The following is a 22,472-nucleotide window of genomic DNA, read 5'->3' as shown; positions in this document are numbered from 1 at the left end:
TGCGAAGAGGGTTCTTCCATATATGAAGAAGAAAGCTGCAGGTATACTACGTGTCATCTTAAAGCTAGGAGTCTGTTGCAAGGTGTCCATTACTCCAGTGTTGCTGCATCTGTATTTCAGTAGGTATAAATCCTAAGGAAATTTATTTGTAGAGGTAAATTATGCTAGTTTTATTTTAATCACAAAGTGAATTAATTTAAGTAAATCTTCATTGCTTGTATTTCTGTCACTGCCAATAGTAGAATTCATTCATATTGTAAGGCAGTCATCTGTTTGGGAGTTATTTGCTTGTCCTAAAAAATATTTTTAAATGCTCATCAGTGTAACTTTCTTCCCCGTAACCTTTTTCTGTTCCATGCTTTTGTGTTTGTCTACTGCAGAAAATTCAGCTTGGAGGCTTCAGACTGCTCTGTCTCAGTTGCTGACTAGTGGATCCACAGAGAGGAAACATTACCAGAATTTACAATGGGTGTTAGAGTAAGGAATCAGGAAATCCTTTCAACTCTTGCTCCTTAAGTCTAAGACAAAACTATTGCTATTCTCCAGTATTGGTTTTTGGAGTAGTTGAAACAGAATTTCAAGTAATGTTTTAAGACAGGCTCTTAATATTTATTTTGTTTTTAAACTGAAATTTGCTTTCCTCCCTGTTTCCCTTCATTCTAAAGACCGTACTGTGAATTCCATCTCATTCTCTACTACGTGTGTGTGTCCCTCAAACCAGTTCCCTCCCTTTTCTGCTTTCCTCTCCTGCCTGTAGGTCCCACCCCAGTTTCTATTTGACCACTAGGCCTTCATGTCAGAGAGAAAGAGTTTGGCTTGTGTTGCTGCAGGAGTGTCCCCAGAGAGCAGCTGGAGTGTGGTGACTTAACACAGTGGGCCAACAGGAGGAGAGATTTGGTACAAACACCAACACTCCTTCCAGTCCTTTGAACTATTCACACCAAAGGCTGGCAAATCTTTAAAGTCCTGAAGTGACAAGCATTAATGTTAAGCTGTGTCAAAGCAAGACAATATTGTAATAGTTTAAATTTTTGCCAAATCTTTCACTGTGTGACATAATTTGTTTTTAATGTCTTTGTTATGAGCTTGTCAACATTGTCACTCTATAAGCCAGTTTAAGATCAGTGTGTAAACAGTGTATGTTGACAGCAGATTAGCAGAATTGCTGAAACTTGGCTTTACATTGTGATCCAGCAGTTGTTATTCCAAAGGAAAAAAGTTTTGTCTTGGAAGCAGAAGAAAACAGAGGATTATGAACAACTTAAGCAGCATTTTTAAAGGAAGAAAACTAGAAGTATGTTGAGTTACTTTCTAGCATAATAGTGGAGCTGCTTTGGCTATCAAGTGCTTTTTTCCTATGTTTTAGTATGAATTTTGCATAGGAGTGGTCATTTTATGCAGAATGTTTAAAAATGTTCCCAAATCCACATGTGGTTGGATGATACAGCTGTTACTTAAGAGAACTTAGGAGTGAACCAAAGACCTGTATAGTGGACCTATTCTGTCTGAACTTTGGAGGACTTTGGAGAAGTTGTAGTCCTATTTTGGGGGACTGTAGTAAGAAAAAGGTAGGAAGTTAAGCTTCAGAAATTGTGTGGCAGCCTAAACAAAGCCTTCCTTGGTGCATTTATACTGTGCTATGCATGCCATGTGCTTCAAAGTCTCATTTAAAATCTGTTTGCAATGTTCTTTCGTTATTTTTAATGGAGCTGAGACACAAGCTGTTACTGAAAAAGTATGTTTGCACTAATGAGAATATTCTTGCCAATACCACTAAAGCTCATATAAGCATGCAAACAAAACAGTCTGCAACTATAATGACTGCTGTAGAAGGGAGGAAATGCAGCAATACAGCAATACATAGAAATTGTTAAAAAAACCCCAAATAACGGTCTTAAATTTAAAATCTCAAAATGGAGATTATATCCAGTTATAGCTTGCAGTTGTAACTAGTTATTTCAAAATATGCACTTCTGTACCCTTTCATGTGGACTTTTTTCTTTGTTACAATTCAGAAAATTATTTGTACAAATTAAAGGAACTCTAATTCTTCCATAGCACTTTAAAAATTCATTTGAGTTGGTGGCACAAAGCTCATTTTCTTGTTTCTAATGTATGGTTTTTTTAAAAGCTGGTTACATTAAATTGCACATGGTGGGATACACTTGATCTTCTGATGAGTGCATACCTTGCCTGTATTTCATATTTTGTGGTAAAGTGGTGTAGTGCTGATCACTTTGTTTAAACTGAAACACAATTGCAGTCTTGTACGAGGGAGGGTTTGCCAGATTCATGCATTTCTTTATCAAACTGGAAACTGAGAATGTTGATTAAAAATTTGGTGGGACTGAAGCACAATCCCGGGGACAGCAAGATGTCTTCAAGCACAGTCAGTTCTTGCTGCCGGGTGAGGAGGCACTGACTTCTGCTCTTGCAGTCCTTGAGCTGTTTCCTCTTTCAATGGCAGAGCTTTCCTGTTCTCAGCCTTACAGTAACCACCTGGTGCTGTAGTCACAGTGTAGCTCAGTGCCTCAGAGAACTGATCTGGAAGTGTATTTTAAAGCAATATGTAAGTGTACCAAAGGGGTGTGGGGGGAAAGCTCATGGTCTTTCCTTGTGAATGCAGAAAAAAGTAATACTTGTAGAAACAGTTTTTTCTGCTGTACCCAAGACCTCATCCTACTCCAGAGAATTTGTGAACCCTAAGACACAAGGTAAAATGAGGGCAAGGATTACTGGACTAGCTTTGTGAGCATGTGTTTAGGTGTACATACAGGCTTGAAATAACTTCCAAAGGCTAGACATGCATTCTTTGTTGTACTGACAATAGATACTGACATTTTACTAATACCATACAGCCTATATATACATGAAATGCTGAAATTAGTATTGGCAGTAGCTTTACAAACTTTATCAAAAAGAGACTATTTGATGCTGGAATTTCTGGGTACTGCCACCAACTCAGAGGCAGAAATTCTTACTGAGGAGAGTAGATAGAATTTAAGGTTGTGTAGACACTATTACCTGTAAAAATTGTGTTGGTGTCTGCTAATTCCTTTACACAGACACAGTGTTTCAGTTGTTGCCCTGTTTGTTTGGGTTGGTTGTTATTTAGAAAGAAAAAGGCAATGGTTACATTTTAACCCTTTGTTCTATCTGGTAGTTAGAATTTTAGCCTGAAACTTTGTGCTTTGTACGTGAAAGCCGACACTACAGGCTTTTATTGCAGTGTTCTTTGTCATATGCCCTGAAGAATTTGCAGTGATCCCCTTACAAAGTCTGATTTGTAATAGTGTCAGTCTGGCAAGTGGATTTTAGATTAATGTAAACACAAACAAAGCAGTCCTTTAGCTGCCTTTTCTGGAACTGTTGATTTATTGAAGCAAATAAAGTATTTTTGGACACACCTCTAGGGGCATAGTAGACTTATTGCTTTTCTGATAGACAAAAATGTATATTCCTGCTTTTAGGACTTTCCTTCTAATAGAAAATCTAAAGATATATGTACTATACTTTATCAAAGCAGCAGCCATGAAAGTCTTTTTGAGGGGTGGTTTGTTTTGTTTGGGGTTTTTGTGGTTTTGGGGTGTTTTTTGTGGGTTTTATTTTTTCTTTTTGTTTGTTTGGTGAGGGGTTTTGTTGTGGTTGTTGTTGTTCAACTTAAACTGGAGGATACCAGTGACAAAATTAATCTTCACACTTTTAGAGTCAATGTAATGGAAATGTAAATAACTGTTACATGTACTTTCCTTCTTTTGCTGAAAATAGTAATTTTCCTAATGCAGTATTTAGCTAAATTATTAAAGAAAATGCATATCAAGAATATGTGAACTCAGCATTTTGCAAAATTTTAATTTGGTACAGTTCTGTAGTTACCTAGCATAAAACTAACCTTCCATTTTGACAGCATATGTATGTTAGTATAATTCTTACTTCTTACCCTTGAAAAATTCATGCCATCAGCAACACTGTTCTAACAAAACTTTGTTGCCCTGCCTTTTTTTTTATTAAGATATGTGAAAATGTTTTCCAGTTTTAGTATGAAATTTCACAAAGGGAACAGCAGTAAAAAATACAATAAAAGTGATGAGTTTAGATAGCAAAACTACATAAAGGTACATTTTTTTAAAGAATTAAATTAGTGTCTCTCCTTAATCATAAAGTCATTGTTCAAATAAAACTAATAGGGCAGTTAACATGAGTATGTTCAGAAGAGAGGTCTTGAACTGCTATATATGCGTATGATTAGTTTAAAATTTATATTTGTATTCATAGAAGTACTAACGCGTTAAAAAGACTAAATAAACTGAATTAATGCAGCACCCTAACTGAATTTAAATTTTGCAACATGTAAAGCACTTCAGGAAACTTGCTATTTTTGGCAGAAAGTTAGACATATCCCCATTATAAAAAGAAGTCTATGTGTGGCTTTAGCCATAGCTGCTAATGAAAAGTATGGTTGGAAGGATTGGAAAATTTAGAAATATTAATTTATGAACAGTGGTAGGAGGAACTAGGTGATAGCTGGGTTCCTTCAGCTAAAATAATTGTTGGTTATACTGGCAGTATTGTGCATGTAGCATTTATCAGAGTATTTTGTAATTATTCTTAGTCTTTTGTAATTTATACTCCCTAACAGGGAAGATGATCCAGTTGTCAGGTGGGAGAATGAGTTCTTGATACAAAATGTACAACTTGTGCACTAAAGTACTTCTCAGAAATAAATACTTTTTTGCATATTTGTTAGTGTATTCCATGTCTGCCACGTGTGCTTCTCGCAGTATTAGCATCTTCTGCATTTAGAGAAATACTCACTTCTAAGTCAAATGGTGCAACCTGTGCATGCAAATTCACAGAATATTCTGAGTTGGAAGGGACTCATAAGGATCATTGACCCAAGCAGGGATCAAACCACTACCTTGTCATTATTAGCACCATGCTGTAACCAGCTGAGCTGATCTCAGTTAAACCAAGATCTGTGTGTTTTTACTGGAGGTGTGAAGTTAGATTTTTATTCCATGTTGAACTAGATGACAGTGTTAACAGTAGGTGCAATTAAGACCTTCTACTACAGAATGGCAAATGACAGCCTTTTCACTACCTATATATTGTAACATATAAAAATGCAGCCATGCAGTGAAGCTGATCTTCTGTCTGAATTGCAAACTCTGCCTGTTGCCAGCTTTGATCTTGTACTTGCACAAATGCAAGTCTGTGTGCGTGTGTGAAGCAGAATAGTTTTCACTAGTTACAGAAGAACTGCTTGTTCGACGTGAATGTAAATGGAGTTGTAGAAGAGCTTACAGTCCGTTTAGAACTGAGTGGAAGAACAACTTTTGATCCAAAAGTCACCTACAGCAGTATGTCAGCCTGGCAACCTGGGTGAGAGCAGAGTGTTTAGGAGAAAGCAGGGAAGTGTTTTTCCCATGCCCTACAGTTAGGTTAGCTGGAGTGCTAGATACGCACAGTCTTACTGCAGGCATTTCTTTCCCATAAAGGATTCAAGACTCAGCCAGTGCCACAACTTCTCAAGATAGTATTTCTACCTTCTAATACGTTCTCCTAAGTAAAAGTAAGTAGAAAACTGTCACAAATAAAAGACACAGTCAACATGGATGTTTTAAAACGCAGATGTTTTAAACAGCTTCCTCAATTTTATTGTTTGCTCAGTAAGACTTTTTTTTTTAGGCCAAAATGTAAAGTTTGAATTAAGGCTGGAGGCCCAGCAATACTCTAGGAGTACAGTACTGATAGTTTACCTGTGGTTGTTACCTCTTGACTTCGTAAAAAAGTGAATCTACTGCTTTGTTCCATAATAAACTTAGACTACTTAAAGTACAGTTGTGAACTATGGCACTTGTTTCTTGAGCTGAAGTTGAGTATAGGCACGTTTTGGAAAACAGCATGTTTCGTAACTTGCTCCAGAGTTAGCTTCACCTGTTGGGCTCTGATAGGTTTTGCAGGCGTATAGAACTTGGAAGGAGAGAATGGCAAGCTTCCTTTTCCTTTGTAGATACTTAGATAGTAGTCAAATATATTTCTGAAGAAAAAAGAAACAGAGTTTAGGTGTATAATTAGTAGCTACTCTTAACTGTATGCACAGTGATAGATTGTAACTGAAACTAATGCAGAAATACTTGTCCTGTAAGCTTTACCAAAGACAGTCTAATCTTGCCCTTGTCCACTGTGCCAATTGCTGGATTTCTACTGGTCTGCTCAGTAATGCTTGCTTCTTCCAGTACATGTTGCTTTTTTCTGACTTTTACCTATTTTCCTTTACATAGAAAAGGAGTGAGACCAGATGCTACTCATTTGAGGGGGCAGTTAGTATTATGTTAACAGAGATGCAATGTCGAATTTTGCTGGACCTGTGGTGCTGATGTTCAAGCCTTTCAGTACCTGACAGAATTGTGCATTTCTCTGGATAATGTATTGGAGCTGAGGCAACCCACAGAAAAACAAAGTGAAGTTTAGTTTGTACTGATGGCAGTGCAAGAGTGTAAAAACTTTAAACACATTACAAGCTTAACAAAGCCTAACTAGAATTAGTCATTTAAGGCAAGCACACAAAGCATGTGCATCTCAAAGTCAATAACATGATTCCTTGTTCGATTTTTTCATGCTGAATTTGGGTAACCAAATTTATATTTAGCCAATGTGCTTTTAAAGTTACACAGGATTCCCACTTTATTCTAGGTGTACTGAAATGAAGAGTTTTTTTCTGGTACTTGAGTTTGATGTTTCTGTAGATGTTCAAAGTAAGAGGAGTATAAGGCCCATGTAAGCAGGCTGTAGACTTCAAAAGCAGGCATATGTCATCTGCAGAACAGGGCATTTCTGGAAGCTGAGTAGAAAATGAGGCTGCAATCCACCTTGTTTCTTGCTGCTGTGGAGGCTGACTAAAACCCCCCTTAACTCACCAATTGCAGAGTAGTGAGTGTGTGCAAATATGCACTTAGAGATGCATTGGGAGCATTATTGACCTCTGAAGATTTCAGCACCACTCCTGCTGTAGTCAGTACTTCTTAAAGGCTCCAGCTTCTGCCATCAGAAGGCTTTATTAAAACTTTCCATTCCTTCTGCTTGCTGGCAAAAAGCTTGATGTAGTAAAAGGAGCACTGGCTCAGAGAGAAGGGAAATAAATTTTTCATTAGTGAACTAAGAAAAAAAGTATTTAGAGACAATGTCACTAGCTAATTGTCATGTCTCTTTTTTAATATAGAATTTCCAAAATTAATTACTTCAAGATAAGTGGAGAGAACTCTGTGTGACTTCTAGTTGATAGTGCAGAAATGTTACTATTTTACTTTAGGTCACAAGTGAGGTTTTGAAACAAGTCTCTTGATTTTTCCTACTTACTGTGCTTTGGTTCACATTACAGAATAATGAGCCATGCTAACTGACATGGGTACAGAGTCAGTGAGCTCCACCCAGCCATGTTCTGCTTTCCAAAAAGAGTGCAGCAGCCCAGACTGCAGCAGGACTGACCAAGACAATAACTGGGTCTGTGTTGGCCCTGAGGAGAGTTCTTGGCCCCGCACTCAGGCAGGGCTGTGAGGGGCAAAGCAGGCTCTAATACTCCTGCACAATGCCAAGTGTTTGCTCAGTCTGGAGCAAGCTGGGGGCTCATGGACATGTGGCAGGAAAAAAATGGACAGCATTACATCAACCATCTTTCCCTGCTCCCCCCACTGTTTTTTTTAATACTGCATATGTATCCATTCCACTACTCTTGCAGTTGTCCTAGTTAGGACACATCTTGTTCCTTCCTTGGATGCTTGAAGAGAATAAAAATTACATTAGTAATGGCACTGATTCAGTTACTCACTGTCTTTATCTCCAAAATGCTTGATCCTGATGAAAAGCAGTTTCTCTCTGAGCATCGTAATCCAAGTCTGCTTGCTTTTCCTGCTGTTTTTTTGCCTGCTTTTCAGCCTGAAGAAGAGAAGGGAATAACAAAACTTAGTATTTTGTTCTCAACATCACTATCCTGTAAAGCTTAGAGAGGGTAAAAGTTCATGGGAGACCTACAGTGGTGTTAGTTGATACTTGGCAAGTATCATCGCTCCCCCTTCTCTCCCCTAATGTACTCCCCACAAAAAGGGTACGTTAAAAAGATGAGTGAACATCAGCATTAGCTGCTGCTTTTTGGTGACCTGCCCAGAAGATATGAGAGGATAGCAGTGCATGGTTGAAAAAATGGCATAATGGCACAGGAGGACAGGATGTGGTCTGTCACTGTTGATCTCTTATTAGCAGCCCTGGCAGCTAATAATCCTCCCTGACCAGCAGGGCCTGGAAGAGGCTTCTGTTCTACTGCTCTAAGAGGAGGCTCATAAACCTCTGAAACATGTGCATCATCGTTGTCAAGTTCTGAGCAGCAGCTTCCTCATTCCGCAAACAAGCCCCTTGTGGGCCATGCTAAGTGCATGGATACAGTGTCAGTCATCTCTCCAACATCAGCAGCTGCAGTGCATACAGGTAAAAACCAAACAAAACATGCACATCACACCCACAGCAAGCTTCTCTCTCTCCCACCCAAGATCTAGTACTATGGGTTTAGAAGCATGCTTCTTTCTGAAGGGGTTGACAGGGTACAGCTCTTCTATTTACCATTTGCTGGATCTGAATTTTCTGTACTTCCATGTTTGCATCGCGTTGTCGTTGTTTCTTGGCTTTTTCCATTTCCTGGTAGATGCGGGCATTTTCCATAAACACATGATGTTCTTTTTCAGCCTCTTCTTTTTCCTGTCTCTCCTTTTCCTCTTTCATCTTAATCTGTAGTTTACAAAACACACACAGAAAGTTAACCAAGGAGGTGTCCTGCTAAGCTCAAAGTCATCTCTCTCAGCAGAAGCAGCCCTGTATCAACGCTCCGAGAAGCACTGTCATTGTGGCTGGCCAGTCTCCAAGCCCAGGGTTTTCAGCAGCCCTGGCAGATGTGCACCCAACATGGAAGTGGGAAAGGGAGAGGGGACCCCAGGAAAGATGTCAGTGGACTTGATGAAGCCTGCTGATGCGTGGCACCAGAGCCCACTGTGATCTGGGCCAGGCTCCTCGGCTGGAGTAAGCAGCAGGAAGATCAGCCCAGGTTTCTTACCACAGTGGCTCTGTATTCAGCAATAGATTCAATGGCAGCCTTCTGTCTTGCTTCTTTCTCCTTGTTTTTCATTTGGTATTCAGCTTCTACCTCTGCAGCTCCTCTCACAAGGCAATCATCTTCAATCTTAAATGCCTTGTTCATCTGTGCAGATAGTTTTTCAAAAGCTTTGTCCGTCTGCTTCTGCATCAGCCTGCAGGAGAACACGAGCTACTGTAACGCACCAGGATACCTGAGGCACTGGTCCTAACAACACCAGCAACCCCACCTCCACCCCCAACAGCACCAATGCCTGCTGGAACTGGTAGGCATTTTTTCTGCACTTTCTCCTTCAAGTTTGAATTACAGAAAAATTGCTTGCATCAAACTTCTGATTTTGCTGATATAACAATTGAGAGTAACATTTTTCACATAATTTAATTGCAAGTTTGAATCTTAACACTGAAAACTGTATCCCTAGACCCACCTGTTAGTCTCTGCATCTTTTTCTCTTGCCAGATCAGCCATCATTTCTTTACCTTTAATATAAGCCTTAATCCAATCATCATCTTTGTCTTCTCTTTGTTTCTCTTCAGCTTTAATTACCTTCTGTTCAGCTACATATTCCTGTTTAAATGGAAAACTACTTTTTATTTTCATGTAGAACAAGATTTTGGAAACATGAACTGAAAAAAAGTTCTAACAAAGACTTCAGGCCTCATCTATAATGATGAGTTCTTTGTATCAGTGGAGAAGCTATAGAAGATAGAAACCCAGAGATGGAAGAGAATTCTCATGACCTACTTATGACAAACTACAACAAAAGCAAAATTAGTGTGTGGTTGCAGCCCCAACCACAGTATCTTTATAGTCTTTCCTCTACTTCCCCAGCAGTTCCAACTGTATTATTTCCATCCCATATATCATTCACACAGTGCAGATTCTGAAGGGCTCAAACAGTAAGAGTCCATAGAACCATCGAAATGCAAAGCATTTTGTAAAGGCAGTTGTATAGCTTGGCAGTATGTATGGCTTTTACTGCATATACAAGGTTGGGGGAAACGGGATAAAATTTGTATATTTCGAGTGAGGAGTATGGGGGGATAAAAAGCAAGTAGGGTTTTAGCAAGAATTCTCTCCTCTTACTCTCTCACATGCAAATGAATCATCTCAGTACCTCCACTTCAGTCTCCCTGCTCAAGCAGGCACAGGCAGGGAAACAGTAGGCACGGTAAGTAGGACATCACCAATCATAAATGGAAAGACAAGTTTAAAAGAGACTGTCATAGTCAGGCTATTCCCTCTTCCTAACAAAGAAAAGTGGGCTTAAAACAGAGCAATTACATGGAACCTAAATCCAGTTCTCAAATCAAGGACAATCTCCTTGCTGTCTCTAGCAGACTTTATTGTAGACCAGTCAAAGCTCAGGTGCCACATAACAACTTTCAAGAGGCCTTTCTGAAAAGCACAAAGGAGGCAAAGGAGGCATTTGATCCCACACTGCTGAAGGTGCCAGCACAGTCCCTGTTGCCTGCAGGCCACTTGATTTGTGGGCTGAGTGCAACCATAGCAGCCAAGGTGAAACAAGCATTTTGGACTGTCTGCTTTCCTGTTACTTACATGATGCAGCCTCTGCCGCTCAACTTTTTCCTCCTGTTCCTTTTCTTTTCCTCTCTGAACTTCCAGTTGGTACAATTGGGTCAATCTCTGTATTTGTTCCCCTTCTCTTTTGTTTTCTAGCTTGGCCAGATGTGCCTGATCCTTGTGCTCCTTTATTCTAAATTGGAAAAGGGAAGTGAATAAACAAGCTAAGGACTGTGTGAAGTAATAACGAACAGATACAGATTCTGCACATCTACAGGTACTTTAACATACTTTGAAGCGAAAGTAGAATGTCAGAGATCAAAACTAGAATCACAGTTTTTATAAGCTAGCTCCAAATTCTTTGGCCAAAGCTCAGTCCTGGTCTGGTGCTGGTCTATACTAGCAAAAGCAAACACGACCAGAATACGGACTCAAATATTATATTGAATTTGATTAGCCTGTTTAATTGTTAGCCTGCTCTATGTACAACCTGGGCCTTTGCCATCTAGCTGTCTTCCAAGCAGTGCCTCAGCACTGTGCAAGGCATGGCCATGCTGCCCATGCTAGCTAGATATGTGAAGGCTTCTGGGCTGGGGGAAGCAGCAATAACAAAAGATTTTGCCCCTTGCTCTCAGTGCCAGAATTTAGAGTCTTGTTTAATTTATTAGGATAGACATAGCCCCTGACGACAGCAAGAGACGTTTCTGAAGCTAGAGAACAGAGTTACGGAGGAACCAGAGGGTGAGGAGAGGTGACGAGTTTTCAGCCTGACCACGGATCGAGGATGATGTGGAAGCGTTGTTCGAAAGCAGTGAGTCACGCGGCCCTGGCTACGGCACCGCTGGGCGCGGCCGGGGCAGCTCCGCCGACCCGGGTTAGCGCCGAACAGCTCCCGGGTCCCGCCCGCGCCGGGCTGGCCGCGGGAAGGTTTATAACCCAAACCCGCCCCACTCCCCGGGCCCCGCCGCCGGACTCACTGCGCCAGCTGCTCCTGGGCCACGGCCCGGCGGCTCAAGTAGCGGCCGCGCTCCAGCTCTGCCTCTCGGCGGGCGGCGTCCGGCCCACCGAGGTCCATCGTCGGCCCTTCCCCGCCGCCTCTCCGCGAAACTGCCGAGGGAGAACGAGGGATCCTCCCCGGTGCCCTGGCTGTCCCGGGGCTCCTTCTCCCGCCCCGCACAAAGGCTGCGGCCGCAGGCGCTGGAGCAGCGGCGGGCGAGGCGTGACGGGCCCTGGAGCGGCACCGCCCCCGCCCAGCCCCGCCCCGGGAACTGAGGGCGGGCACCGTCCGCTGTGTCGGGAAGAGAGGGAGGGAGGAAGGAAGCAAGGCCGCCCTGCTGGCAGGACTCTCTTCCGCAGCCGGTTCGTGAGCTACTCGTTTGCCCTCGGTAAGAGGCTGAAACGTCCCCCCCGGCTCTGTCCCTGTGCTCCGGCCGCGGCGGCCCCGCTCCCCGCCGGGGCTGCGGCGATGGGGCCCGGCCGGGCTCCGGGCGCTGCCGCGTCTCGCACCACCTTCACCCCGCCAGGCCTGCCTGTAGCTCGGGCTGGGGGCCCTTGGTGGCCCTGGGAGCTGGGTGAGGAGGTCGGCCCTCCCTCTCCTTCCAGAAGTTCTTCCCTTGCCCTGCCTGGAAGAGACTCCTCGAGGAGGTGACTGCTGCACCCGGGGATTTTTACACTATAGGGGAGGTAAAACCAGTTCTGCTTGGTCCTCAGCTTGCAGGAGGGATGTCGCCTCCGAGGTGGCCCTGCATCTTTCCCGAAGTGTCCTGCTTTCTGCAGGGCCTGTTGCTTTAGGAAGCCAGACTCCGAAACTCGAGGACACACAAAAGACCTATTTTCCAAACTAAAATATTGGCAAGAGTCCTTTATATAAAACTCTTCTAATTTAGGCTTAGGAGTTTTTTTAGGATTTGCATAATTTTCTAGTCTGGCCAACAGAGACTCGTGGCTGCAGGGCTGGAACACAAGGTTGTGTGCAACACAGCAAAGCTTCAAGTTTCTTGGACTTTGTTTCCAGCGGTAACCAGGATAGGGTTTAAAGCCTAGGGTACTTGTGGAGGAAGTCATTACTGGAAAGCCTAACTGTCCAAGGCAAGAAAATGATGTTAACAGTTCACCAAAGAAACTAAGCTTAATGAGGGGGATGTGTCAGTGGCTTGGGTCTTAGAGAGAAATCTCTTGAGGAATCTGAGAAACAAATTTACATTGGATCTATTTACTGTAGATTGAATCACTGTTAGGCTTTTTGAAAGGCTAGCCCAACTATGTTGTCTCCTGTTTACATGCTCTTTTTGTAGTTGCTATTTACAGCTATATTGGGATCTGTTTGCCTCCCATGTGACCTTTTAAGGGCTGTGAACAAAACACATTAATATTTTCATGTAATAAAAATAATTTATAGCGTGACATTTGTTTTATAGAGGTAGTTGCAAAATACTGCAAAACCTGCATACCATAGCTATTCTAACTTTCACGTATGTTCTCTTTTTTCTTCCCCTGTAGTTGTTTTGGTTTGGTCTTTTCTATTATGGGGAATTCTTAACTGGAAGTAGGCTGGAGAAAAATGTGACCTTTTACACTAGGAATTCATATCGCAGACCTGAAAAACCTGGGACACTGAATTTTTAGAACAATTAATATTAAAAATATAGCAGTAATAGTGAGCTTTTGACTGGAATGTGTTACAATGACAGTCAATTATATAACATGCATTCTTGTCTCAAGTTACTAAACTAACATTCATGAAATATAAGCTGGGGATTTTTGAGAATATAGCCAGTTATATGGCAGGTTTTGGGGTTTTTTTCCAAATGGACTTAGAGATTCATAGTTGAATTTGATATAAATCATTTACAGTTTAACTCTGCCTGTACAGTACAAAAAGGTATTTTTTTAACTTGAAAACGGCTTCTGCCTTTCCTTGCTGGATAGTTTAAATGTTATTTCACGTTTTTAACTTCTCAAGTGATATTACAGCTACAAAAAGATAACAGGGTCCCAGCAACATCATATGCTTGGAAAGTAGTATTTATTTCTTCTCTTCTCAGAAAAATGGCCCATGTCCCAGCCCTCGTCCATCTTTGCATGCTTTGAGAAGAGGATAAAGATGATGTGTAGTCTTGGACTCTGATTCAATTACTTGCTTTGCATAGCTCTGAAATTCACGCTCTTTACCAAGTGCAATAGCTTCTTTCTCAGCTTCATAGTCCAAGTCTGCTTGTTTTTCCTGCTGTCGTTTTGCCTGCTTTTCAGCCTGATGAAGAAAAGGGAATAACAAAGATTAGTATTTTGTTTTCAACATCACTGTCTTGTAAAGCATAGGGAGGGTAAAAGCTTACAGGAGATCTGTGGCACTGTTAATTGATACTTGGCACTTGTCATCCCTCCCCACTTCTCTCCCCTGCCATATGCCCCCAGAAGGGTACATTAAACAGATGAGTGAACATCAGCATTAGCTACTGCTCTTTGGTGACCGGCCCAGAAGATACAGGAGAGTAGCAGTAGAACATCATGGCACAGAACAGGATGTGATCTGTCATTGCAAACCAGCCTTGACTTGCACCAATGCTCTGAGGAGGCTGCTCTCCAACACCAGCATATGCAGAGCACACATGATTTAAAGAAAAACAACACCCAACAAACAAAAAAACCCAAAATACCCAGCAAGCTTCATTTCTTCCTCTCAGCATGAACTAGTGCTGTTGGTTTAGATAAGTGGCTCTTTCTGAAAAGGGTACAGCTCTCTACTTACTATTTGCTGGATCTGAATTTTCTGTACTTCCATGTTTGTGCCATGTCGTCCTTCTTTCTTGGCTTTTTCCATTTCCTGGTAGATGCGGGCGTTTTCCATTAACACATCACGTTCTTTTTCAGCCTCTTCTTTTTCCTGTCTCTCCTTTTCCTCTTTCATCTTAATCTGTAGTTTACAAAACACAGACAGAAAGTTAACCAAGGAGGTGTCCTGCTAAGCTCAAAGTCATCTCTCTCAGCAGAAGCAGCCCTGTATCAACGCTCCGAGAAGCACTGTCATTGTGGCTGGCCAGTCTCCAAGCCCAGGGTTTTCAGCAGCCCTGGCAGATGTGCACCCAACATGGAAGTGGGAAAGGGAGAGGGGACCCCAGGAAAGATGTCAGTAGACTTGATGAAGCCTGCTGATGCATGGCACCAGAGCCCGCTGTGATCTGGGCCAGGCTCCTCGGCTGGAGTAAGCAGCAGGAAGATCAGCCCAGGTTTCTTACCACAGTGGCTCTGTATTCAGCAATAGATTCAATGGCAGCCTTCTGTCTTGCTTCTTTCTCTTTGCGTTTGTTTTCTTCTGCAGCTTCTATTTTTGCAACATCTCTAGCAAGTCGATCATCTTCCATCTTTAATGCCTCACTCAGTTGTTTAGCTAATTGATTAACGATTCTGTCCTGTTGTTCCTGTGTTTTTCTGCAGAAGAACATGAGCTGCTAAAACATACCAGGGTAACACACCTGGGTCTACCTGAAGCTACCAAACTCAGCAATCCTGCTTCTAGTCTTCTCTTGCCACAGAGGCTGGCCCACCCACCCAACTCAATGATCTCCTTGCGTTCCTCCTGTTTGTTTTTTTTAATATTATCTTGTTTAACAAATAAATGTTCCCTGTATTCATGTAACACCAGCTTTCTGTTGCAATAATGAGCTCAGTGAGGAGTCTGCCTAGCACCTTGCCATCATAAGAGAAATTTTGGGAGTATTAGACAAAAACAGGAAGAGAAGAAAACTCTTAGATTGACTCAGTGGTATCATCATGTTGTACCTTCAGTGTTAAATTGATAAACCATCTCCCCTTAATAAGAACCCAATGTAACTGATTAATATATGTGATTAGTTAAGAAGTCAAATAATTTTTCTTGATCCGACTCAGAGAAATTTAGCTTATACTCAGAAATATTTTCATCAAGGATCTTAATTGTCTTTAATTGTTGAGGAGGTTGGAGGCTTGGCAGGACATAGGAAAATCACTGTTCCCAATACACTGGTGTAAAGCTTTGTACTTCTCTAAGCCTTTGTACTTTGAAGGGTGGAGAGATTGCTCCCTAGCACACTTAGTACTAAGGAACCTGTGAAAGAATTTCCTTATTCTCCTGAATTCCATACTCTCTCTGTCAGTAAATTGTTGATTGTGTTACGTCATTGGTCTGAAAGCTCTGACTACAGTATAATTTTTAGTTTATTTACAGTTTATCCTCTAGCTTTGTACCCACCTACGCATTTCAGCTTCTTTCGTTTTTCGCATCCGGGCAATAGTTTGCTTTGCTTTAAAATGAGCTTTGATCCGATCATCTTCTTCCATTTGTTTTTGTTCCTCTATTGCTTTGATTATTTTCTGGTCAGCTATGTATTCCTGTATGGTCAAAACAGTCCCTGATGTAACAGATAAAGTTTACAATATCTGGGCCTAGGGTAGCAACTTAACAAGGATCACTCCCTGTTCTCTCTTCTCATGTTTCTTTCCAAGGGAGAAGAGAGGAGAGACTTTTCAGGACTTCCACTTACTCCCTATTCAAACATGCATGAAGAGGAGACAGCAGATGTGAGAAAGTGGAAGGGGAATTGAGCATCAAACACATGCTTTTCCAGCATATATCAAAAACAAATTGCTGTGCAATACAGAGAGCATTATCCCATGCTCCCATTCACAGACATGGGAGAGTGGGACAGTGGAAGGCATGGGACTGTCCAACATCCCCCAACAGCCACACAGACCATACTGCTCCTGGCCCATCTCTTCCAAAACTATCCCAGTCTAAGAGCTTAATCCAAAACATAGCTGAAACGGAGTTTTCTATACTTTTATGTAAAAAAACAGCTGTCTTTTGCATTTTGGTCAAAACCATTCTAAGGCACTTCCTAGTTTGTACTTAGCAAGATGCTGTTTAAGATGAAATGAAAAGGCAGCAGGTCTTGACTAAATTTCTAAACATCTCCAATCATAAGCAGAAAGTCAAATTAAAAAGATTTGTTCAGCCTCAGGCTATTCCCTCTTTCTAACAAAGAAAAATGGGCTTAAAACAGCAGGAATGTGCAACTTAAATCCAGTTCTCAAATCAAGAAGAATATTTCTTCATATCTACAGCCGAATCCTTAATCATAGACAAGTCAAAACATCGTGCCAACAAGGTGCCAACGTCCCTTCAGACAAAGAAGAGAAAAGCCTCCGAGAGGCTTTTCTCAAAAGCACAGAGTAAAGACATGGCCTGCAACTGGCAGGGGAGGCATTTGATCCCCTGCTACTGAAGCTGTCGGCAAACTGTTGCCAGTAGGCCCATTTATTTGTGGGCTGAGTGCAACCATTACAGCCAAGGTGAAATAAGCATTTTGAACTGTCTGCTTTCCTGTTACTTACGTGATACAGCCTCCGGCGTTCAGCTCTTTCCTCCTGTTTCTTTTCCTTTCTTCTCTGAATTTCCAGTTGGTACAGTTGATTCAATCTCTCTATTTCTTCTGCTTCTCTTTTGATTTCTATCTTGGCCAGATCTGCCTGATGCTCGTGCTCCTTTATTCTGAATTGGAAAAAGGTGAATAAATGGGCTAGGAACTGCATGAAGTAATGAACAGATATATATTCTGCATAACCATAGGTACCTTGCACTGAAGAATGTGATACTTTGAGTTGAAGGTGGGTAGAATGTCAGAGGTGAAAAACAGCATGATTGTCTGTAATGGTAGCCCTCAGTCCTCTAGCCAGAAATGAGCTACATGGTATGCTCACAGTTTGCAGTCTCATGGTAACAAGTTTTAGCTGGATGGCTCATTAAAACCATTGCATTCATGGCGTAGCTCTGCAACATCCTCAGAGAACAAGATTTCCCCAGTGAGACCCCCTGTACCTGTGCTTCTCCTTCTGGGCATGCAGACAGCAGCTTAAGCTGGTAGTGTTTTATGTATTTATATGTTGGGCCTGGAATGTGTGAGACCAGACTTTGAACCCTTCCCCTGCCTTGGGAAATTTGATTCCTTCTTTCAGAGCACCAGGGTCAGTCATATAAATACCAGTGGGGACCCCTCCATAAGATTTCTGGAAGAGCTGAGAGCAAGAATAAGAAGTGACAGTAATGCGTTCTCTTGATGGGCAGTCTGGAAACTAGTTATGAGCAAATGGAAATTCTGGTTTAACCTTTTCCTTGTCTGGAACCAAAACTGAGTAAAACACAGTTAAATTTAAGTAACAGCATTAGAACAATGATTTGACTAAAACCTATTGATGCCTGCAAGAGATGATTTTGCATGCAGACTGCTGGCAACTAAAAATGTATATTACAGCTTTTCTCTTTTGGGCAAGATCTTCTGTGGCAGTTTGAATTTTTCTTTTAAAGTGTGGCATTCGTGAATCAAATTATTAGTAGGTTTCTGTAAAAACCTTGTAGAATATATTTGTGATAAAAGTCTAAGTAAAGAATAAAGTAGGGTTGCTTTTAATTATTACTTACTGTTCCAGCTGATATTTGCGTAGTGCTTGCTCCTTCATAAAATGCTGCTGTTCCTTTTCTTGCTCTCTGAGAATGTATTCTTTAAATTGACGTTCCTCTTCTTCACGTTCCTTCTTTTTGTTAACAACTGACTTCAACTTTTGAAATTCAACTTGAGCATCTCTTTCTTTTAGGACCTCAGTAAGTAGAAGTGCACTCTGCAAGAGAACATTTAAAGTAATTTGTGTGTTCAGAAGTCTTTAAAGACATTCAGTTACAATTTGAATTTAAAAATTGTAAGTTGTCAACAAACGTGGAACTGTTTCATTCTGTCGTTCTGATAGGATAGGTAGGTTTTTGCATGATCAATAATCTCCTTCCGTTTTGCTGCTCGGAACTTTGCTTCTTCCAAATCAAGTAACTTTCTTTCTTCCTCTTCCCTTTCTTCACGTAATTTTTTGGCTTTAAGTTTCTCTTGTGCTAGGCTCTGTAGTACAGACAAAATCAGAAATCACATTTAAATTTTGGGTAGTCGGGGTTTTTTTGTTTAATTTTGCATTTTAGCTTTAATTAAAAAATATAAATGTTTATGTTAGCTATTAAACTTATTTAAATGGAGTTTAGTTAATATATATATTCAAAAGTAAATGCTAAACAAAGAGAGTACAGCTAGAAATGTTACTATGAGTGTTTTGGTATATATGAAAATGACTACTCTTGTTTACAAATGTATCTTGTACTTACTACAGTGGCATTGGGCGAGTCTTTTACAGCAGCTTTGGAGCCTAAGTGAATTTCTTCCTGTTCTTTCTTCTCATCGAGGATGTGTGCTGCTTCTTTAGTGCTGTTCTGAATCCTTTCCCATTCTGCTTTTGGCAATACAATTACCTGACGAAGATCTGCTTCATTTGGAAGGAAATACCCATCTGGAACATTATTTTCTTCCAAATGATGTGGTGCTGTGCAGAGGGAAGAAAAAAATACTGAGGCTACTTGATATCAGAAAATCCAATATTCAAATGTGTATCAGAATTTGAATTCTCACATAGTAACCATACTAAGTTATGCTTGGTGTTAGTTACTCTCTTCATCCCCATACCCCAAAGCTCAGACAGGGTACCTGTATCTGTAGTCTAACTATGGCCAGTGCATGGACTGCAGCACTGACTGACTGATCTGTTTGTATGTCACTTTGCCTGTCTGTGTGTATGTACAGGTTTGGCTTGTAGCAACTCGCATTTTACAGGCAGTACTTGGGCATGATTCTGAGAACAGCAGGGACGAGGGACCATTCCCAAAAGGAAAGGGAAAATATTGGTAAAGCCATTCCACTGGCTGGATGAGGCAGCAGTTTGAGCACAGGCTGTGCCTTACTACCCTTGTCCTGCACACTCATTGTATTTACTGAAATGGATCAGTTATAGAACATTTTCTTGATTTGTTGGCAAGAGTAGCATTTCTTCATTGCATTAGGCTCACATTCACATGTGCATACATAAAGCCAGATTTTCTAGATGATCACTAGGTTTTGTGAAACGCTCTTTCAAGTGTCACCACCATTTTTGGAGGCAATGGCGCACTGCATGGAGTGGTGTCCTGTAGAAATTCTCCGTTTGTCTGATTTGCTGCAGACTGACACGCTGTGTCCGAGGTGTAAGGAGGCTTTCTCTTACACTGACACCGATGTCAAAGGCTATATTTCCCAGATGCCGTGTTGCTTATCTGTTTGTCTCGTGATAGGGGTGATCCTCTCTCCCTGTCCCAGGTGAAGGCAGCCTTGCCAAAAGTAAAGTAAAGGTGCACTGAGGTGGCTGCGCCCTGCAGGCAGGGAACAGCCAAGCACCTCGTTCTTCCCCAACTGCTGCCGTGGGAGTTCACAGGACCTGCGCTGGGTTCAGGCATTTCGTGGGCCGAAACTGCCCCGTCCTGCTGTCTGCAGCTGGGGGAGCTTTGGGGACAGTCACGCTGGGCACCCCCACAGCCTCCCGGGGCCGTGCGCTGCCCCCCCGCCGCTCCCGGTGCCCGCGGGGGAGCCGCACTCACGGGCGCTCGGCCGCCGCCGCCGCCGCCGCCCCGCCGCCATCGCCCCGGGCCCCGCCGCCATGTTCCGGGACGCGGGGCCGTTGCCGGGCGACCCGGCGGCGCGCGGTGACGTAGCGCGTGGGCGGAGCGGGGGCCGCGCGGGCGGTGTCGGACTCGGTGTCGGCCCCGCTGCCTCTTACCCGCGGGTCCCCGTCCCTTCCCCGCATGGCGCTGCCCCTTCGCCGCGGGTCCCTGCCCTTTCCCCGCACGGGGCTGCCCCCCTCGCCCAGCCCTTCGGGCGCCCGCCGTGCCCCCGCCGGCGAAGCTGCGCTGCTTTAGCCCTCGGCGGCGGCTGGGGGGGGGCGGCCCGAGTCCTGCGCGGGGCACGGGGACCTGCCCGTGAGGGGCAGCAGGTTCAGCTTCACAAAGGGCTGCTTTGATTTGGTGCGTCCTCGTTGAAGGCACCGGTTCCAGGTGCTGAGTACACGTTTCCTTTTGAAATCCCTCTTGAGGTGTTTTGCCAGGAGAATCCCGGTTTGTTTGCGTTGGCAAATGCTGACAGAGAAATTTAGAACCTGTGGTCGAACTGGTGGTGCGTGAGTACGGGAAGATTGACTCGGTGTTAGCAAGTATTAGTAACTGTAGCACCAGTGCAGATCCTGTCACAGTAGTTATTTTAAACAGAAGTTGGAAACGGAACTTTGACCTTTACAGACTGCATTTTTAGCTTCAGCACAACTTCCCATAGCTGTAGTGGCCATAAATAGTTTACTTTGTTTAGATATTTTCCTGCAGAATTTTTCTCATCTGAGCACAAGATCAGGTTAGGAATACAGTACTTGTGTTTATATAAATAATTTTCTTTTTTGTTTGTTTTGGAAACTTGTTTTCTCACAGCTATGAAATTTCTGTTGGTTTTTGATTTTGACCATACAATCATAGATGAAAATAGTGATACCTGGATTGTGAAATGTGCTCCAGAGAGAAAACTTCCTAATGGATTAAGAAACTCCTACCAACCAGGACACTGGACAGAATATATGGGCAGAGTCTTTGCCTACTTGGGAGACAATGGTGTCAAAGAAGATGAAATGAAAAGAACTATGACAACAATTCCTTTCACTGCAGGAATGGTAGATCTTCTGGGGTTTATTGGCAAGAACAAAGAGTTGTTTGATTGCATTATTGTTTCAGATTCTAATACAGTATTTATTGACTGGATTTTGAAAGCTGCTGACTTCCATGAGGTTTTTGATGAAGTGTTTACAAACCCTGCAGCATTCAGCAGTACTGGCTATCTTACTGTACAGAACTTCCATGCTCACCGTTGTGCAAAGTGCCCAAAAAACCTTTGCAAAAGGAAAGTTTTAAAAGAATTTCTAGATAAACAGTTGGAGCGAGGAGTTAGTTATACACAAATTATGTATATTGGTGATGGTGGGAATGACTTATGTCCAGTAATGTTTTTGAAGAAGAATGATGTTGCTATGCCCAGGCAGGGGTATACCTTGGAGAAAAAGATTTCTCAACTGGCTCAAGATCTCAGTCCTGTACAGTGTTCTGTTCTGGTTTGGTCATCTGCTACTGACATTATGTCTTACCTGAAACTCCTTATAAAGGAATAATTCAAATGATAAAAGTAAACTGATATATTAACTTCCTGGGAGAGAAAAACTGCATGTATATAGAAGCACAAAATTGGAAATTTGGGCTAATATCTGAATTGACTTTTTTTAAACACAGTATAAAGCTGTTTATGTTCAATCTTGGCAATATTAGGAAAGTGAAGTAAAAAAGGCCTTCTAACATAGTACACATTCCAATCTAAGTGGAGGAGGGGGATTTCAAGAGGACTTGTCATTATTCTTAGTCTACTCCCTCCCCACCAAGCCTTTACCAACTATATAACTGACCTTTGCTGTCCCACACACTTGGGGGAAGGAGTAGGATTAGTGCAAAAAAGAATTACATTCTTTACTTAAAAAACATTAGGTGACAGAAGCATGGTTCTGGAACTGTTGGCTTTTATACTTCTCTGATCTGATTGTAAATTATTTGGTATGCTTGTGATCTTGTTTCATCTGAAGATGCATCTATATTTTCAATCTACTAAATATTTTACCAAACAAAATGACTTTTTAATAGTTTGTATTATCTTGTATTGTACAGACAATAAAAGTTGCTGTCACTGACATGTGCAGTTTATGTCATGTATTCTGCTGGTCTGTGTGTCGTCAGGCACCTGTTCTTGTCAGGGCCTGGAGAGAGCGAGCACAAGTGTAGGTGTCAGCCTTTGGTTAACACCTTCATTTATTTTGCCAGTCAGGCCCTTTCTCTTCTGGCAGGCAGTAAGGA

At 42.1% G+C, this 22,472-nt stretch overlaps 4 protein-coding genes across 9 annotated transcripts in view; 2 read left to right on the top strand and 2 right to left on the bottom strand.

Moving 5' to 3' along the window:
- Positions 1–24: 24 nt before the first annotated feature.
- Positions 25–11,849, bottom strand: LOC113944195 (coiled-coil domain-containing protein 173-like). 2 transcript variants are annotated; one of them, XR_003526605.1, is made up of 8 exons: positions 11,641–11,849; positions 10,700–10,856; positions 9,567–9,706; positions 9,101–9,293; positions 8,614–8,778; positions 7,829–7,935; positions 5,760–6,040; positions 25–132 (listed from the first exon to the last, which is right to left on the bottom strand). XR_003526605.1 is itself a non-coding variant. In XM_027637017.1 (7 exons), the coding sequence occupies exons 1-6, from the start codon at positions 11,736–11,738 to the stop codon at positions 7,834–7,836; spliced, it is 855 nt and encodes a 284-aa protein (XP_027492818.1). In that variant the 5' UTR covers positions 11,739–11,849; the 3' UTR covers positions 5,617–6,040; positions 7,829–7,833. The 2 variants fall into 2 exon arrangements, 1 of the variants encoding a protein (XP_027492818.1); XM_027637017.1 differs by lacking the exon at positions 25–132 and having other exon boundaries at positions 5,617–6,040.
- A 90-nt stretch (positions 11,850–11,939) lies between these two features.
- PHOSPHO2 (phosphatase, orphan 2) lies at positions 11,940–22,309 on the top strand. Of its 5 annotated transcripts, XM_027637021.1 has the most exons (3): positions 11,940–12,048; positions 17,162–17,204; positions 21,015–22,309. In XM_027637021.1, exons 2-3 carry the CDS (start codon positions 17,171–17,173, stop codon positions 21,740–21,742), a joined length of 762 nt encoding a protein of 253 aa, XP_027492822.1. In that variant the 5' UTR covers positions 11,940–12,048; positions 17,162–17,170; the 3' UTR covers positions 21,743–22,309. The 5 variants fall into 5 exon arrangements, with proteins under 5 accessions (XP_027492822.1, XP_027492823.1, XP_027492820.1 ...); XM_027637022.1 differs by lacking the exon at positions 17,162–17,204 and having other exon boundaries at positions 11,944–12,048; XM_027637019.1 differs by lacking the exons at positions 11,940–12,048; positions 17,162–17,204 and adding an exon at positions 14,804–14,864.
- Positions 11,940–22,472, top strand: part of SSB (Sjogren syndrome antigen B) — a 29,901-nt gene continuing 19,368 nt past the window's right edge. Inside the window, exon 1 of the mRNA XM_027637011.1 lies at positions 11,940–12,048. The gene's annotated coding sequence lies outside the window, so the exon portion shown is untranslated. The remainder of the gene's footprint in view (positions 12,049–22,472) is intronic.
- Positions 13,606–20,214, bottom strand: CCDC173 (coiled-coil domain containing 173). Its single transcript, XM_027637006.1, is given in 10 exon segments — positions 13,606–13,712; positions 13,715–13,913; positions 14,412–14,576; positions 14,899–15,091; positions 15,891–16,030; positions 17,033–17,189; positions 18,117–18,313; positions 18,409–18,582; positions 18,840–19,054; positions 20,139–20,214. Coding segments are annotated over 10 exon segments (1,593 nt in total). The 5' UTR covers positions 20,200–20,214; the 3' UTR covers positions 13,606–13,620.

This window comes from Corapipo altera, unplaced genomic scaffold, assembly GCF_003945725.1.
Source record: "Corapipo altera isolate COAL_440 unplaced genomic scaffold, ASM394572v1 45, whole genome shotgun sequence".
Lineage (NCBI taxonomy): Eukaryota > Metazoa > Chordata > Aves > Passeriformes > Pipridae > Corapipo > Corapipo altera.
The sequence above is the reverse complement of the archived record's forward strand: the minus strand, read 5'-3'. Positions and strand labels throughout refer to the sequence as shown.